We start from the raw sequence: 19798 nt of genomic DNA, 5'->3' as shown, positions 1-19798 counted from the left end.
AATGAAAACCCAAAGATTAGGAAAGTGAGGGGAGGAAAATAATCGGGTAATACAGCAAGCAAGTGTGCTACATACATACCTATCATGTCTAATAAATTCTACATCATGTCCCTGATGGCACTTCTTAATGCAGTTCACACATATGGCATTTCGATCTGTGGTGTTACAAGTGTGACATCTAAAAAGCAAAAGCTTACATTATTTTCCTTGATCATGTTATTCAAAATACTGCAATTTGTTTATCTATTACCCTATGGCCTTTGGCTTATAAAAGAGGCCCCCAATTTTTGTGGCTCTTATCTAGGGACTTCAATGGAATAAGTGAATTTCCTATTTTGTGTCTTCTGAGGAAAACAATTAAGTTCCTATCAAGTCTTCACTGAATCAGTATGGGGGAGGGGAAGTCAAAACCCACTCATGGTGGCTGGGATATAAGGAACACTTAATGACAGCTTTACCTTGAAACTCCTAGGAAAGCAGTATGTTTCACATTTTCAGTGGTATCAGTAGTTACTGCAGTATTACATTTTCCCATATTTTACAGTCTCAAACAGGATCCTCAAAGTAGACTGATCACATAACTCAATGTGGACAATTAATAAAATTTTCAGTTATATTTTTCCATTAGCAAAAACCCAATTTACTTTCTTAGCTCATACATTTAAGGGAAAGCTAAATATGTGAGTTCTTGTCAGTTTAGAAAAGTACATCTTACTCTCCCATTTCAAGACTCACAAATAATTTAGAAATATACCTGTAGAAATCATGCATGGGGTAGCTGGTGTAACTTGATATTTTATATAAACATTGGCCTCTACTAACAGCCTTTTCTATGGCGTCTTGATTGTTCATTATTTTGTTATCTGTAATAAAAAAAATAAGAAATTCTAGAGTATAAAGGCTTAAGATAACAAATTACAGGATTATTTTAATAGTTTTTAAGAACTTTAAAAGAGGCTAACCAATGAAGTAAAAAAGTCAGCTAAGAATAGAAATGAATTTTCCTTGTACAAGATACTCCAACTATTTAGGACAAGGTGAAACAAAACTCTTTCAAAATAGTTCTCTTGAATTGCTGGTTAACTACTATACAGTGACAGAAGGTATTAAGTTACTGAATAACAATGGCTTCTATCATCTTTTCATGGCATATTTAGTGCATTATAGGCAGAACACAGACTCCAACATACCTTTCATTGTCACATTAACACCAGATGCTAAAAATAAGCCTCCAAACCGGTTGTTAAAAATCTGATTGCCTTCTAGTGTTGCAGTTGCATGATTTGTAATTTCAATACCTGAAGCAAAATTTACAAACAGCATATGCATCACTTTATATATAGTTTCTTAAAAGAAACCTGAAATATAGCAAATATAGTGAACTACTTCTTTTACATAAAAAGTATATTAACTGTTAACATCGAAAGAAATAAATGCAAATGTTTATTTGAATTGTTTATAGTAACATTCAATTCACTTTCCACTGTTGATAATCCTCTGTCCCTGCTAAAGGAATGATAGAGATGGTTTGTAATTTACTTTTATTAATAATGACATTTTAAAATTTCTTTGCAAACTAAGAAGAAGATAGGGCCCAGAAATATGTGTAGGTAGGAGCTAGATGGTTATTTGGAATTATTAAGAGAAATCCTCTTCAGTGGCAAAAAGGTGAAATATATGCATGATACTTGGACTTCACTTACCAAGATCTTTAAAAAAACATTGTTTGGCCATTTGTGAGGCCAGAGGGCTTGCATTTATCTGAATTTATTTCTAATGGTAGTACTAGCCTGTTATTTACTCTATGCAATTGATGATTCATAACTACTACTGAACTACAAGAGCAATATTATAAAGTTGGCTTAGAGTGGAAGAATCCAAAACTTGGATCAGGTGCTCTTATAAGCAATTGTTAACAGGCATTCAGCCAACTTCTGCAGCATACTTTTGCACACCTTAGTTATTAAGCAAAAGAGATAATATACCAAGAATCAATTTTATGTACAGAAAACAAGCTACAGGTAACAAAGGAAAATACAAACCTGCAGCAAATCCATCAAATATTCTGTTTTTCCTCAAGACTGGATGACTATTAGTGCTGATGAGAACACCTGCTTGAGCATTCCTGAAAATATCATTTTCTTCAAGGAGACCTATAATAAAATATTTCCCCAGATTAAGGCTAATGCGTATAGCAAATTTTACTAGCCTTTTTGGTGGTATTTAGGTTTTCTTTTAGTTTCTTATTAACTGGATTGTGAAATTCATAGGACTAATTTTTCAACTGAAAAGAAATTTTATTAGTAATTCATAGATATTTAAAGTAGAATTTAACCAAAAATTGCTAAAATTGGCTGGTAACCATTCTAACCAAGAAACTGAAGTTCCATGGTTGCAAGGACCATTTCTAGCTTATGAATCAATCCCTAGTGCCCTGGCACAAAGCTGATTCTTACTGAACACTGCTGAATTAAAATTAATTCCTTTGAAAAATTTTAGAACCTTCGCACTCTCCATGTTTTAGTTCAAGCCCTGATTCTTTCTGGCCCCTATCAGCATTCCTTGATCCATTTCTTTCACTCCAACCTCTCTTCTGCTGTTGTGTTTCCCACCACTCTATCATATCCCTTATCTGTATAAACTATCAGAATAAAGTTTAAAATTAATTTGCTATTTACAAAAAACTCGGGGACTTCCCTGGTGGCACAGTGGTTAAGAATCTGCCTGCCAACGCAGGGGACACAGGTTCCATCCCTGGTCCAGGAAGATCCCACATGCCACAGAGCAACTAAGCCAGTGCGCCACAACTACAGAGCCTGCGCTCTAGAGCCTGTGCGCCACAACTACTGAGCCCGTGTGCTGCAACTACTGAAGCCCGCACGCCTAAAGCCGGCGCTCCACAACGAGAGAAGCCACTGCGATAAGAAGCCCATGCACCGCAACAAAGAGTAGCCCCCGCTCGCCGCAACCAGAGAAAGCCCGCGCGCAGCAATGGAAGACCCAACACAGCCTGCATGCATGTATGCATGCATAAATAAATTTATAAAAAAGAAAAAAAAATATTCCCCCAACCTGCTCCTCTGTCTCACTATATTACCTACACTCTGAATATGCTATACATTTTTATCCCTAATGCCTTTGGTTTATATTATTTCCTCTTTCTGCAATGTCCTGTACTCTTTCTTCTTAATGACACTTCCTCTGGGAGGTTTTCAGTTTTCCTCCATCAAATTAATTATTAATTCTCTGCTGGCAGGATAACATAATGATTAAGAGGGCTGAGGAATGAGACTTCATGCCTTCAAATACTGACTTTACCACTTCCAAACTCTGAATGGGAAAATTACTTACCTTCTCTTTGTCTCAATTTCCTTATCTGTAAAATGGGCATAATAGTACCTACCACATAGGGATGTTGAGGGTTAAATTAGTTATCACATGTAAAAGTACACAGTACTAAATAAGTATTAGTTAATATTACTCCTATAAAATCTACTTATGTATAGTGAATCATATTTAGTTGTGTTCCAGTGTTTCTCTGCTCCCTGAAGACATGAAATATGTTTTTATTTCTGTACATATTTGATCCATCTGTAGTAGTTCACAGTATTGACCTCTAAATTCCCTTTCCCCTAGAAAACACTATTCCAAGACCCTGCCTCTAATCTTTTTTTTTTTTTTTTAATATTTATTTACTTATTTGGCTGCACCAGGTCTTGGTTGCGGCAGGCAGTGTCCTTAGTTATGGCATGTGAACTCTTAGTTGCGTCATGCATGTGGGATCTAGTTCCCTGACCAGGGAGCGAACCCAGGCCCCCTGCGTTGGGAGCACAGAGTCTTAACCACTGCGCCACCAGGGAAGTCCCCCTGCCTCTAATCTTGCATATGTCCACTATAACCTCCTCAAATGCTATTGCCAAGATGTAGTCCAAACTGTACCGCATATATACAAAGCCTTTTCATTATACTGTATACATAAACAAAGCTTTTTACGATTTGGGCGTTGCCCCCTTTTCCGGCCTCGACTTTCAGTATCTCTTGCCTTACTAAACCACTTTGTTTCCTTTAGACTTTTGCTTACAATGTGCCACTCTATTAGACTATAAACTTTCTGGATGTAGTACTGTTTTATTCACCATTTTATTTTTAGCATCTGTATCACAGTGTTTGCTACAGTGATGTTCAATTAGTAAGTATGTACATAACAAATGAAAGAATGAAGTAACTATACTTTCTACACTTGGAATGGTCTTCAACCCCCTACCCCCCAACTTACCAGTAAATACTCATTTTTCAAGACACAGCTCAAGATTTTACTCCAGAACCCTTCCCAACACCTTACAAATAAAACCAACCATTCTGTACTGTGTTTCCTCATTATATCTTACAAAGAATCCTATCAGAGATAATGTCACTTACTGAATTGCTAGATTATAAACTCCTTGAGAGTCTATGTCATTAATGGAATCATCATTGTTTGGTGGTAGTAGTAAATTCTGTTGATTAAATCTTGGTATATTAGAGTAATGACTAGCTAACCTTCTATACAAGATATGTATAATGCTAGGTTACTGATGTTTCAGGAATGGTGATAATTTGCATTTGACAGTCTCTCCCAGTCTCTCTTTATGAACAAATTATGCCTTTGCAAGGGGCAGGGACTGTGAACTTTTGCCTCAATGTAAAGTGATTTGACCTTTATGGATACCAAACGGAGCACATATTGGCTTAATTCCATTCTCCAACGAAGACAGTTGTGAACAGGTACAAAGCAATCCTTATTTACTACAGACATATATATTCGCAGACCAATTAATTTTCCACACCTAGTTCTATAACTTGACTTTGAAGTTTATTATAATCATATCACTATTCTGAATAATAAAAGGTCCAGAGAGAGGGTGTAAACAAATTCTGCTACCTTAAAAAAGCCTCGCTAACAAGTGGCACACTCAAGGTGGCTTGAAGGAAAAGGAAAATTCTGTAAACATCTCTCTCCTTTAACTCTAGGCACTAACCCCCTAAACCATCTTGAGACTTGATAAGGAGAAAGACTGTGATTCCCTCATTTATAACACATTAAATGGCAATGTCATTGATCATTAAAGATATGGAAGAATAATGGAAAACTGGGTTTTTTACTAATGCAAAATTAACAACAATACCTCGACCCCCATTAAATATACAGATGCCACCATCTCTTCCATCATGGATTTTATTTCTTCTTAGTGTAGGATTACTATCTGTCTTAATCCAGACTCCAGCCATTGCATTGTCAAATATTTCATTGTCTTCTATACAACCTAGACCTATAAATGCAAAAATTTAGGTTTTGTTATTTAGAAAGTATATTTCTAAAGACTAATAGCACCAAGAAAAAAACATTAAAAGATTAAACATACCAGAATTATAAACTAGAATTCCACCATTTTGTCCTCCCCAGATTTTGTTGCGTCTAATTTTGGGGTTGCTTCCAGTCCTATGGATAGAATAGAAAATAATGCCATTTCAATTGCTTCTACTCCCACATACCATGTTAGATAACAGTAGGAAAACCCACATTAAACATAGTAAGAATTAGCTAAATAATTAAGCATCACCTTCAAGATGCTCTGAGAAGTCTGTCAGTAAAGAAACTGGTTTAATTTTGCTTAATTCTATTTACCACAGAACACACTTAGCTATAGATTATGTTATTATTACAGAGTCTCCTAATATGTAAACTAAACTGAGGAGGTTAGATTAAGTAACTTTTGTTATTATATGCTCCCCTCATATATAAAATAAAGGACTGAATTATATGATCAGGAGTACGACAGTTCCAAACCAAAAACTGTTAATATACAAGAAAGAGGGGTGTAAGAACTATTACTTTTGCGGAAATAGCATAAAAACAGAAGCTCCCATTTAATAAGCCAGGTACAGCATGTCAGGTGCCATTGGCTGCTGTCCTCAGCCAGTCTAAGAAAAGTTATATTCTGACAATTTAAGCCATGCTTAATTGCTTAGCTTTAACTCTTACTGTTTTTCCTAGACACCTGACTATTACACTGGGGTACGCCATGCCTACCTCACATACAACTCCCTCCCCAAAGAAAGCCAAATATGAAAACATTTACCTTATCTGAACCCCTGAATACATATGATTATAGATATCATTGTCCTCTAGTACTCCATGTCCATTGTCATAAAAATAAACACCAACCTAAAATTAAAAAAATAATTTTTCAAATTAAAAAAAGTGTTTACAAAACAATATATTTCCCGAGAGTCTAACATAATCTTACCTGCTTGCCACTGTGTATCCTGTTTCTTCTTAGTACTGGAGTGCTGCCAGTTGTCACCCAGACCCCAGCCAGAGTATTACTGTAGACTTCATTCTCTTCTATTACGCCTTGTCCTTTCTCATGCTAAATAAAAGTTACATTGATTTACAATATGTATCTTGTGTAAACCAAGTAGTTTATAGTGTATTCCCTCTTTTAAGACGGTTGTGACCAAAAAATCTCAATTTTTGTTTTTTAATCTGAATAAGGAGATAAATGGATAACATTCTTTCACATAGCCTCTACCTAAGTTTAAGCTCTCAGAGTTTTTATACTGTTCTTTATGTGGTTTTGCACTTTTAAATCTTAGAGTAGTAGCATTCAATTTTGTTTAACAAAAGAACTTATTTTATTCTAAGATATATAACAAACTGAAGGTCCCTCACTAGGAAGTTAATAGTTATTTTAACTTATCACTGGCGAAATCACTCCAAAACAAGGTTCAAGTTACTAAAAATTTTTTTAGAAGATTTAAGACATGAATATTTCTAGAACTGTGAATAAAAATTAGTCACACCTGGCATTACACAAGGACCTTTCTGAAACTCCTTTACGTTTTCTTACTTGAGTGACAGTTTCAGATACCATGATGACAGGAGACATAGGACTAATACATAGGTTTTTAAACTTTGCAAGATGCTTACATTATGTTTCAATATAAATTCAAATGTTTGGCTTTTTCAGAAGATAAAAATATTCAAGTCTAGTATTATTAATACTCAGTGATATTATGATTTTACTTAATACTTCTGGAAAATTTCAGAGACTCTTATGGTAGTCACATTGGCAAAATCCCAGTGTAACAAATATAACTCAGACTGCCAAGCAGTTGTTGTTATGAGTTCAGCCCATATTGCCAATTATAATTAGAAGCTTTTAAGTCATTCACACACTGGCAGACAGAAAAAGTTGAATATGGCCTACCTAAAGGTAGACATAATTCTGCCCTCACCCCCTTTTCTACCCTGATTTTGATGAATGAGATTCTAGAACTGTATTCATTAACTTACCACATAAATTCCACCATGCTGGCCATCATGAATTTTGTTATGTCGAACAATTGGACAACTGTTTGTCCTAATCTGAATTCCTGCTAATGCATTGCCTATTTAAAAATAAAAGTTACAATATCAACATATGGAGCCTAATGGAACACAGTAAGAGCACAGTTCTGTGAAATATGTCATATTCAGAAAGATACTTATGATCCATGAGCATTCCAAGACAAAACTAAAGGAACTAGGAGTGTAAAGAAGATGCAGAAGGACTGTAGGCAGTATAGGTATAGTGGTTAAGACCAAAGACTCTAGAGCCAGGCTGTTAAGTAACTTTGAATAAGCTGCTTAACCTCTTGGTGCCTTTGTTTTCCTGATCAGTAAGTGGGGATATTTAATAGTGTCTACTTCACAGGGTTGATGTAAATATTACATGACTTAATTCAGGAAAGGTGCTCAAAAAAGTGCCTGGCACTGAGTAAGCTTTATGTAAGTATTATCCAGTAAGTGTTAGCAAAAGAGGAAGCCCAGGAACATTTCAGTGTCTAGCACATAGATACCTAATAATTGTTTCCTGAATTAATACCTCAGAAGTTTTAATGAGGAATAAGGGTTTTCCCTTTCTAATTAGTACCGAAGTGTATTAAACTGTCACAGAAATAATTTATTAACTGTTAAACAATGGAGTGAATGTAAGAGAATTATAGATACTCTGTGAGACTAGGGTCTTAAGTTTTATTTTTATCCCTGTTATGTAGAATACTGCTTAGTACTTAGAAGGTACTCAGTAAATGTTTGTTAAGTGAATAAATGTCACAGAATAATCTTTATTGAGAATTTAAAGAAACCGGATCAGTTCTCCTACTCAGAACGTTTCCAAGCGGTCCTTTTGCTAATGTCAGGAACACAGGCCAAGCTCTAAAATTTTATAGAAAACGACATGCTTACCATAAATGTCATTTCCTTCAATAAGGCCTCGTCCATCACCAAAGATGTAAACTCCACCTTGATTTCCATTAAATATAGAATTGCCCCTATAATTATGTGGAAAAAAACCCAAAACACAAAAAAGCATCTATTCAGAAAACTTGCTTGTTTTATACAATAATCGTAAGGCCACTGATGTTTATGTGACCTTAGAAAATTATTTAACTTCTATGGGCCTCAGTTTCTTAATCTATGAAATGAGGGAGTAGGTGATTTCCCTTCCAGTTCTTTCTAAGACTTAAATCTTTGGAAAAGCCACCTAGTATTTGAGACGAAATAGCATTCTTAAAAATTCACCTCGGGCTTCCCTGATGGTGCAGTGGTTGAGAATCTGCCTGCCAATGCAGGGGACACAGGTTTGAGCCCTGGTCTGGGAAGATCCCACATGCCGCGGAGCAACTAGGCCTGTGAGCCACAACTACTGAGCCTGCACGTCTGGAGCCTGTGCTCCGCAACAAGAGAGGCCGCGATAGTGAGAGGCCCGCGCACCGCGATGAAGAGTGGCCCCGGCTTGCTGCAACTAGAGAAAGCCCTCGCACAGAAACGAAGACCCAACACAGCCAAAAATAAAAATAAATTTAAAAAAAGATTCCACATCTTCCCCCAACGTTGGCAAAAAAAAAAAAAAAAAAATCAACTCAAAAGAGCTAATCCAGGGAGTTCCCTGGTGGTCCAGTGGTTAGGACTCCACGCTTCCACTGCAGGGGGTCTGGATCCGATCCCTGGTCAGGGAACTAGGATCCCACAAGCTGCGCGGTCAAAAAAACAAAACAAAAACAACAACAAAAAACCCAAAACCTATTAAGATTAAAAAAAAAAAGCTAATCCATTTAAAAGAACTTTTCTTAGCTCATCTATAAACATTTGCTGAATAGTAATTAAGATGGCAATCACATAATCAACTTTTATAAAGCTAGTGGAAAAAAATGTGACAAAAATAATTCATGGTCTTTGATTAAATTATAATAGCTCTGTTCTACAGTCTTAGCCAATGCCTTCAAGACTGGATCTGTTTGTTTCCTTACTGTGGCCAGAGGAAGTGGTAGGAACTATTAAAGAAAGGTGACAGCTTGAAGTTTTGACTCTCTGTTATTCTTGGTCTAAGTATCTTTGAGATAATTAATTTCCTGGGTTATTCTATCTGCTGACTCTCAGGGGGAAAAAAAAAAGGTCATTCAGATTTCAAGGGAAGATCACAGCCCTATTTACTCATCTATAATGCAGTCTGATGAATTTAAAATAAAAATCACAGCATTTTCAATTTTTCATAAGAAGTATCTTACATGGCTTACATCATGAATAAAAAACAAACAGAACACCTCAAAATAAATGCAATAGCTATGCTCATTCAGATGCACAGACTTTTACTAGGAAAATCTATTTTATAGTAGTCAGGTGTCTAGGAAAAACAGAGTTAAAGCTAAGTACCTTAACTTTTCTTATAGCATGAAACATAAAGTGAAAACATAATTTCCATCCATAATTATATATAAATACCTTATTGTTGGGTCACTATTTGAGGTAATCCATACACCTGCAAAGTTGTTTGCATAGATTTTATTTTCAATGAACTGTCCTCTTCCTTTTTCATGAACATATATTCCTCCAGTCTGCCCATGATGAATTTCACATCGAACCACTGTGGGGTTAGCATAAGCTTTTACTTCAAAGCCTGCTATCCTGTTTCTGTGTATGTTGCAACTTTCAAAGTAACCCTGGAAAATAGAGAAATTAAACCTGTAGGTAAAGCTACTTTCCAAAAAGAAATGACATTAAAAAGTCTTTTTAATGTATACCTCAAAATTATCAGAAATGTTCAAGAGTTAAGAATGAAACAGATAGATATATACTAAATTTCAAATGATACATATTTTAAATGTTTTAGTAAAACAGAGAACTATAAATTCTCTAATTAATGTGAGTATATTCAAACCCAGGAAAGAAAAATAGGGGAAGATTTATTCGATAAATGGACGTAAATACCATTACCAGTAAGAATATATATCCTTCAACAAAAAGTTTATTTAAGTACTAAAGAAAATAAACTCTCATAGCCTTAAAAATGCCCCAAGAAATCAACTTCTAAAAAGTTGACCCAAGGACATAATCAGAGACTACAGAAAAAGACACACAAAATAAATGTTCATCTTAGCCCAATAGGGAACCAGCTCAATAAAATGTTGTGAAGGCTTATGTTCATGTTACACATACTATCATGTTAAATGAAAAGAACAGTATATACTTCAAGATAGACTACATTCAGTATGATGTCAACTGTATTTGAAGAAAAACAACTTGAAGGATGAAACAAGAATATGAGCGTGATTAAATGAGTAGTGGTATTATGGATGCTTATGGTATCCTTTATACTTCTCTAAACTTCTTAAATTTTCTATAACAGATAAATTTACTTATTTTCTAGTGAGGATAAACGTTACTGTAATACTGATATCCTAAATTCTAAGAATCAATCAGACTGAAGGTTAGAGGAAAAAATGAGATAGTTATAAGATGGCACTTCTAAAAGCCATTTCATCCTCCTCGTCTATCTCCCTTCAAAAAGTGAATGTGTTCTCTCTTTAAATTCCCTTTAGCAGTAAGTATTTTCTTATGCTACTTCCAGGTACTGCCTTATACTGTATTTGCCATATCCATTTTTACCTGATAATAAGCTCCTGAAGAGAAAGGACTACACTAACTTCTGGAGCATCTATATAAAACTTTACACATTGTAAGCACTCAAAGTAGGGCTTTTTGCCAAATTCAGTATTAAAACAGGATGTAATTCTGAGTATTCTAATACACTACATAATTAACTCTTTAAGAAAATGGTCCTCTGAGAATAACATTTAGAAGTAGTTTTCAGGTTTCATTTTCCACAAATAAAGTACAAATCACTTATAACTTACCTGTTAACATATAGGTTATAATCTTATTCTTTTAGAAAAAATTGGGGGATTGCATCAAAAATGGCTTCTTAAAATATAAAAAAAGTTTTTTCTTCTTTGATTTTATACCACATAAAAATGGATGGACACCACGTGTATGTATATAGACTACTATGGCAAAACTGAGCATCAAAGAAAGAAAAACAAATTCTAAAAGAGGCTAGGTTGAAAGAGCTTAATGTCAGACTGGAACAATTCAACATTTCTGGTATTTTCATCATTGAGAAGAGAGTGCAACTTGTCTCTCTCTGCCAGGAGTTGCATGACATGTCTGAATGGTAAACTTGGGAAAGAATAAACTGAGTATGCTCAATTCAGCTTCACCCTTTTCCTCATGGAAATGAGCTGCCCTTAGGGAATATGCCTTCTGTTACTACCCCATGAATACCGCCTGTGAAATAAGCCTATTTCATTTTGGGATTCAGTTAAACAGGCTTATTTGGTTCTCATTCTATGTTGTATCTTCCGATTTAACCTCTAAGAGTAATGAAGTTGATATTTCAGCCTCTTCATGCTACTTCATGGCTTTGATTTTTTTTTAAGAAATCCAGTTGGGATTTTTTTTTTTAATTAATTTATTTTATTTATTTATTTTTGGCTGTGTTCGATCTTCACTGCTACACGCGGGCTTTCTCTAGTTGTGGCGAGCAGGGGCTACTCTTCATTGCAGTGCGCGGGCTTCTCACTGTCATGGCTTCTCTTGTTGCAGAGCACAGGCTCTAGGCTCATGGGCTTCAGCAGTTGCGGTACACAGGCTCAGTAGTTGTGGCTCGTGGGCTCTAGAGCACAGGCTCAGTAGTTGTGGCACACAGGCTTAGTTGCTCCACGGCGTGTGGGATCTTCCTGGCCCAGGGCTCGAACCCGTGTCCCCTGCATTGGCAGGCCGATTCTTAACCACTGCGCCACAGGGAAGTCCCTTTGATTTCTTAATTTGTTCAGAATGCGGCAGGAAAAGGTATGCTATTTACTGAGCTTCCATGAAGACTGCAGTAACAGGTAGTGTCATGTCCTGGCTATACTAGTTCAACATATAGTACTGCAAGTATACTTTGCTACAGTATACCTACTAAAAATTTTTCAAATGCATGGATGCTCTTTCTCTGTTTTCTTTCTTTTTTTTCTTTTTTGGCCACACTGCACGGCTTGCAGGATCTTAGTTCCCTGACCAGGGACTGAACCCTCGCCCTCAGCAGTGAAAGCGCAGAGTCCTTACCACTGGACCACCAGGGAATGCCCTCTCTGTTTTCTTTAGGTTTCAATTTTGCACACCTAGGAGAGTCAAATAGATCCACAAGTTTACTAAGGCAAACAGCAGTCCCCCTCTCTTCATTTTCCCTTGTCCAGAGGCCCCCATTATAAAATCTGCTCTAATCTGTACTGGTTGCTATGGTCATAGTCACATGGTCATTTTACCATACTGTAATTTAGATTAGAGGTTAAAAATATCCCCTAGTTCCATCAGAGATGGGAGTTTTAATCTGTATTTTTGTTTTAAGGTAATTTTCAAGAAAAGAAAGTAGCCAAATTTTTTCGAAAAGAAAAAAAATTTTTTCCTTCATGCTCTTAAAACCAGAAGCCTCTTACATTGCTACAATGGTGATTTTATTACATTCAGAAAGGGAACAACTGATTGACTTATAGTTTTATAATATCAGAAGAAAACCTATCTATTATGGATTAAAGGATTCAGTTAATGTAATTTTGCTTTAAAGCACATTTAATGAAGTGCACCTGTTTTGTTAAGAAATGCCTTTAGTGCAAAATGGTCTAATAATACAGGACTGTTAAGTAGAAAACAGAACTCTACTTTGCCTCTTAAGATGCAAACCACAAAAGCTCCAACACAAATATAGAACTCCAAAGGCACAGACATTCTACCGGACTACCCCATATTATAAAATGATTTATTTCCCTACCAGAAGATACCAGATTGCTAAGAGCTTCTTCTATATTTTAAAATAAGAGGTTGTTAACTTTTCAGCCCAAGCATTTCTAAATCTCTGCCATATACATTACAATAAGTCCTTGAAAATTATCATTCTCTCAAGTTACAAACTTAACACTGATATAAAAATAAAAGGTGAGATTAAGTATTTTTTCATTAAAATTTTTTGAAGAGAAATAATCTTTATTAAATAAATATTAAAAATATTTATTAAATATAAATAGGGTGAAAGGCATTCAAGAGTTTCTCTTAAAACTCTCCAAATAAAACAAAAAAAAGAATGAAAAGTAAAGAGAAAAAAATATGCTACCTTCATTGAAATAAATGTCTACAACTCCAAACTATAATCAATCAAACACTTGCCAAATACTGTGATATCTGGATAAGGAAGAATAAGGTGCTGAGAGCAAATGTTACCGTACACCTTTAAGCAAGGTGTTTCCCCAAGTAACTGTTCTTTTTTCTTTTTTAAATAAATTTATTTTATTTATTTATTTTTGGCTGCATTGGATCTTCGTTGCTACGCATGGGCTTTTCTCTAGCTGTGGAGAGCAGGGGCTACTCTTCGTTGCGGTGCACAAGCTCTAGGCGCACGCACTTCAGTAGTTGTGGCTCGTGGGCTCTAGAGCGCAGGCTCAGTAGTTGTGGCACACGGGCTTAGTTGCTCTGCGGCATGTGGGATCTTCCTAGACCAGGACTCGAACCCGTGTCCCTTGCATTGGCAGGCAGATTCCTTTTTTTTTTTAACATCTTTATTGGAGTATAATTGCTTTACAATGGTGTGTTAGTTTCTGCTTTATAACAAAGTGAATCAGTTATACATATACATATGTCCCCATATCTCTTCCCTCTTACGTCTCCCTCCCTCCTTGGCAGGCAGATTCTTAACGACTGCGCCACCAGGGAAGCCCGCAAGTAACTGTTCTAATAAGCAAGCCTAGCCAATGATCTTTTACTAAAGTAGTGACATCTAGTGTTCCGAACAGAACACAGGAGAGGAAGGAAATACTCTCATAGTAATATTTTCATAAAAATAATTTAGGCACACGAAGTAAATCTGAAGAAGAAACACACTAATGTGCAATTTCTATCACCTAAAACTTGTATTTCCTATCTAAGGGGGACTATCCGAAGTGAAATGAAAGGAGAGGAAAACCATATTTCTACAGAGTCTGTCAACTGTCAATCTATCATGAGTTAAACTCATAAACTTAGAATAAATGTCTCAAAAATTTTATAGCAATTTGGCACTGCTATGATATTTTAATTTTACTTTATGAAAATAACACTCTGTAATAGATTGAACATTAAACAACAAAAAACAAAGAATTGGGGAACTGTAAACACTGATAGAAAAATTACTTTTAGCAGTGAGACTGGCATTGTTATGTAAAAGAAAAAGAAGGAATCCCATCTTTTAAAGAAAGACATATATGCTGAAATATTTACAGATGAAATGATGATGTCTGGGATTTGCTTCAAGATAATTCAGAGTAAAGAAGAAAATAAGCAATGTATGAGGAGGTACAGATGAAACAAAACTGACCATGAGCTGAAAGTTTTTGAACGTGGAGGACGGATATACATGGGAATTCATTATACTATTGTCTCTAATTTTATATATGCTAGAAGGATTCCATAAAACAAAAATACATTAAAGAAATCAGAGATGAAAACCACATTGGAAACAAAACAGAAAAGGGACAAAACTATGTAGACATAGTAAGAGACACAGATTTGAGGAAATCACACAAAATTTAAAGGAAAAGAACAAAGCAATACAGAGCAATGTAAGTAATAGAGAAAATAGCCAAGTTTCTAAAGAAAGGAACATATGGACAGAAAAACAGTAAAAATTAAAACACCACAACATTAACAACAACATATGGATACTGAAGTAGAAAAGCAAATCCCACCAGAAAGAAAAAAAAAAACCCAGAATGATCTCAGACTTCTGTCACACTCAATTCTAGAAATATAAAAATGACTACACAATTCTGAGGGCAAGAAAGTATAATAAAAAACTGTATACTCAGCCAAGTTAAAAGGTAAACGGTAGGCATTCTCAAGGGGCAAGAATTCAAGCTACAATACCCATAAGGCTTTCTTTTAAAAATAAAATCAAAACAGCTAGATGACAAAATAGCCATACCAAGAATGAGCCAAAATTTTAAAATTCAGGAATGGAAAAACTGTGATAAAAGGACTGAAGGTAAATAAATATAAATATAGACCAATAACTGTAGGAATGTAAATGTTATAAAGCTTTACAAAAGAAAAATAAGAATAAAAATGATGGAGTAGAAATGGGTTGAAATATAAAGTATTTTCATCAGTTTTCAAAGGGGGAGTTCATACTGTATTCAAAGTTTAAACATGCAGTTAACAATGACAAACTCTAGTCATACCCTTTAAAATTCTAGGTTTGTCTTTTATACTGGGCATGTAATATTTTAACAAAAACATTAATTTCTTTAAAATAAAAAAGTAAAAATTCTTTCATGATTCATTCTTGCCAATACAGAAGTTTAAATTCTAAGTAGGTCATAGACAAGGAAAAGGAAAGACAATTTCAGAGAACAATAAATATAAATATATATAAAGATAGAGAACAGTACAGAAACTAGTTTAAATGTTTATTCTGATGTCCTCTGAAATTCTATAGATAACAAAGTCAAACTTTAAAAGGTTAACCTTAGTGATGTCATCCTACCAATCATGGGCAGCTGACACAAAGAATACTTGGAATGAAAGAACATTCTACCAAAGGATTTTAAAGGATTGTATCACAATACTAAAACAGATGAGAGAGGCCCAAGATATACTTTTTTTCCATCCTTCCTTTATAAATCTATAATACCTTACAAATCTCTTCATCAATCCTTAATATCTATCTATCTATCTACAGGACTGGCTAAGATTTGCTTTTTAAAAAAGTTATAAAATTTATAAACCTAAATCTATAAAAAGTAAACTGTATTGGGGTGGTGAAGAGTAAATTATTATAATGAATTTTAGTAACTGACCATCAGCATTAGGTCTTTTAAAAATGTGGAAATTTACTCAGGTTAAAGTTATTTTGGTACCTCAAATCATTTGTGAATGAGACCAGAGGCATGCATAAATATGATACTTGAATTGTAGGTAACTCTGGGACAAAGTCTAAAGGCAACACAGGCAAAGAAATATTAGCATAGTATAGTTCCATTACAAAAATACGAGCTCCATTTAGAATTCCACTTAATTATTATTTTTTAATAAATTTATTTATTTTATTTTTGGCTGCATTGGGTCTTCATTGCTGTGCGCGGGCTTTCTCTAGTTGTGGTGAGCAGGGGCTACTCTTCTTTGCGGTGCGCGGGCTTCTCATTGCAGTGGCTTCTCTTGTTTCAGAGCACGGGCTCTAGCCACATGCGCTTCAGTAATTGTGGCACACAGGCTCTAGAGTGCAGGCTCAGTAGTTGTGGCGCACAGGCTTAGTTGCTTTGCAGCATGTGGGATCTTCCCGACCAGGGCTCGAACCCGTGTCCCCTTCATTAGCAGGCGGATTCTTAACCATTGTGCCACCAGGGAAGCCCCCACTTAAGAATTATTGCCAGAACTTCTCTGGTGGTCCAGTGGTTAAGACTCTGTGCTCCCAACGCAGGGGGCACAGGTTCAATTCCTGGTTGGGGAACTAAGATCCTGCATGCCACACAACGTGACCAAAAAATAAATAAATTAAAAAAAAAAAATTTTTAAAAAGAATTACTGCCAATGTGGGCGGCACTCAAAGGGGCGGGGAGGCAAATTCTCAAGACTCCTATGTTTTGATAACCTCCATACCTTTGCCCAGACTCCCCAATTCCCAAACTCCCCTCTTCCCCACTCCTTGGAAAAAAGAGCTACAATTTGCAAAAAAAATGTCAATTTTTAAATTCTAACTGGAGAAGGGCAAGTGGTTATCTCCACTGTGTTTTCTTATCTACAGGCCCAAACTATAGCCTGAGTTTTAAGTGAACTGTTTTTCTCAGGTTACGGTTACCCCAGGAATATAATAAGCTGGACGGTCTGAAATTATTTACAACTAATCAGAACTTGATAAAAGGGTACTCCTCATGGTCTAGTTCAAGTTTTAAAAAAAAGAGCTCTGCATTAGGGTTTTAGACACAAAAAATGGAAATACAAAATTTCCTTCGCTGACAATTTGTAGATGTCAATTCAACGTTCCAAAGTTGCGTGATTAATATCATATAATAGCAATAAAACTTCACCATACCCTTGTTTGTCACCACGTCAAACCTCCTCTCCTAGCTCTGACTTCGTAATAAAAAATGTTGCTAATGCTATACTAGGACTTGAAAATTACTTCAACAAAAATTAGACATTAGGGAATTCCCTGGCGGTCCAGTGGTTAGGACACTGTGCTCTCACTGCCGAGGGCCCGGGTTCAGTCCTTAGTGGGGTAACTGAGATCCCACAAGCTGTGCAGAGCGGCAAAAAAATAAAAATTATAATTAAATGAAAAGAATACCTGAATAGGCACCCAAGAACATTACTTTTGGCCTAAGAGAGCTCAAAAAGTCATGTCTCTATAAAATTGTGTAAAATGACATAGTAGTAACTAAAACATAATTTCATCCATATAAAGATGCCTAACTGCATAAGAATTTTAGAACTGATGTATTATCATCACTATTTCTTATTAAACTTCTACCAGTTAAAAAAAATTTAAGAGGAATGAAATGAAGTCAAACTAATGATGAAACTATTGTCTCTCCAAGTGTAGTCTACAACCTGCATTAAACTCACTTACGGTGCTTATTAAAAAACGCATATCCTGGGCCCCGTCCTTAAAAATTCTGATTTATTGTATCTGGGTGATTTTTATGCACAGTTACATTTGAGAACTACTGGATTAGACCTTACTCCCCTCAAAGATCACATCAATTCCCTAAGGACTCCATCTTCCGTACATATATATAATGTTAGATTCAAGAATTTATAGAATTCATACTGCATACTGACTTTAGAACATAATGCTGAAATCTTTTAAGCCTACACTTTTCAATTCAGCATTTTGGTGATGATAAAATGCTGACACCTATTTGAAATTTTAACTGATATGACGTCAATTTTTCTATTAAGAATAAATGTTCTTACCATGCCATGATCAAATGTGAACACACCAACGTCACGTCCATGATGAATATGATTCCGTCTAATAATTGGGTTTCCATGATTTTTAACCCAAATCCCAGCTAAAGCATTATTGGAGATTTCATTATCTTCGTATATTCCCTACAACAATTAACCAGAAATAAACATCAGTAGAGCTAAAAAAAGAAAAAAGAAAAAACCCCACAAAATTAAAAAATACCTGTGCATGGTCTGTTATATAAAGTCCAACATTTTCACAGTCACTGATGTTACAGTGCTTGATAGTGGGACATGCTCCTTGACCACTAACACATACTGCAGAGCCAACTGTAAGACAAATAATTTATTTAAAAACCTACTGGGCAACACAGTGACTCATTTTATAATAAGACGTAATGGGAACACTAACCTGTACATGTACTTCGGATGATACAGTGATCAATAATAGGGCTACAATTTACTGTAATCTCTAAGCAGTGGTGTGCATTGTGGTGTTGAGCAGATTTGTCATCAGGGTTAAACTGAAAAGTAGAAATTTTGTTTGAAATAAACAACCACTGCCTTAATGATTTCCACATACATACTTAAAAATTTAAAAATGCCTTACCCTTATTGTCATATATCCAACATAAGCATCCTCGGAACCTTCCATAAAAACGAAGGTTGAATCTCTAGTGTTTTCAATTATAACTTTGTCTGCTACTTTTCCAGGTGCTACGAAGAAAATATTTTAAAGTATATTACCTTTATCAGACAGAATGGACATTTAAAAATTACTTTTTTAATCAGTAAAAATACTCTGCCATAAAGCTAATAATTCAGTACTGCCCTTTTTACGGCTTTTAAATTGGGTACATTTTTTGGAGAGGGAACTTTTAAAGAACATTAATATTGAGTAGATAGGACTAATATTCATTTTATCAGATAGATAACTATGTTTCATTGGCCTTCATAAGGCAGTCATACTTAACATGGACATTATCTGAGTACCATTATACACAAATCCATGTATAGTAATACTTCTATTAAGATTCAACTACAAATAGTATTTAATACCAAATGCAATGGCATATTAAAAAGTGGGTTTCTTGTGGAAACCAAATCACAACCAGCAGCACCAGAAAACGAGGCTCAGGGAGAAGAAAGAAAGGGATGATGAGCAGGGAGAGAAAGAGAGAAACTTCTTTATTTTAAACTTATTTCCAATACTGGCCTTGATTTGGAAAGTAATGGAAATCAGTAGGCAAAATTTTTCTATACTTTCTCCTACTTTTCTTTGAGGTGGAAATGGGGGAGGGAAGAAAGAGCAGTAAATGCAAATTTCATTAACTAGTAACAATTAACTAGTTATCTTAAAATGGTCTCGTACTACAGTATCCTTAAAAAAATCAGATATACCATAAATCTCCAAATAACTGATCAGTGCTCAACAACTACTACATTTATTCTTAGAAACCT

The 19798-nt window shown here is 35.3% G+C and overlaps 1 protein-coding gene across 1 annotated transcript in view; it reads right to left on the bottom strand.

Annotated features, from left to right (window-relative positions):
* FBXO11 (F-box protein 11) overlaps positions 1–19798 on the bottom strand; it is a 99510-nt gene that overhangs the window by 1335 nt on the left and 78377 nt on the right. Inside the window, exons 8-22 of the mRNA XM_027113169.1 lie at positions 18948–19054; positions 18750–18861; positions 18561–18667; positions 18344–18481; positions 9806–10023; positions 8270–8355; positions 7337–7431; positions 6288–6410; positions 6120–6205; positions 5403–5479; positions 5166–5309; positions 2043–2153; positions 1191–1298; positions 755–863; positions 80–178 (exon numbers count right to left, since the gene is read on the bottom strand). Of these exons, the coding sequence (XP_026968970.1) occupies positions 80–178; positions 755–863; positions 1191–1298; positions 2043–2153; positions 5166–5309; positions 5403–5479; positions 6120–6205; positions 6288–6410; positions 7337–7431; positions 8270–8355; positions 9806–10023; positions 18344–18481; positions 18561–18667; positions 18750–18861; positions 18948–19054 (1720 nt within the window). The remainder of the gene's footprint in view (positions 1–79; positions 179–754; positions 864–1190; positions 1299–2042; positions 2154–5165; positions 5310–5402; positions 5480–6119; positions 6206–6287; positions 6411–7336; positions 7432–8269; positions 8356–9805; positions 10024–18343; positions 18482–18560; positions 18668–18749; positions 18862–18947; positions 19055–19798) is intronic.

Source organism: Aethalodelphis obliquidens, unplaced genomic scaffold (genome assembly GCF_003676395.1).
Source record: "Aethalodelphis obliquidens isolate GAN/ISIS:26980383/991018 unplaced genomic scaffold, ASM367639v1 scaffold12, whole genome shotgun sequence".
Lineage (NCBI taxonomy): Eukaryota > Metazoa > Chordata > Mammalia > Artiodactyla > Delphinidae > Aethalodelphis > Aethalodelphis obliquidens.
Note: the sequence above shows the minus strand (reverse complement) of the source record. Positions and strands in the feature narration are given on the sequence as shown.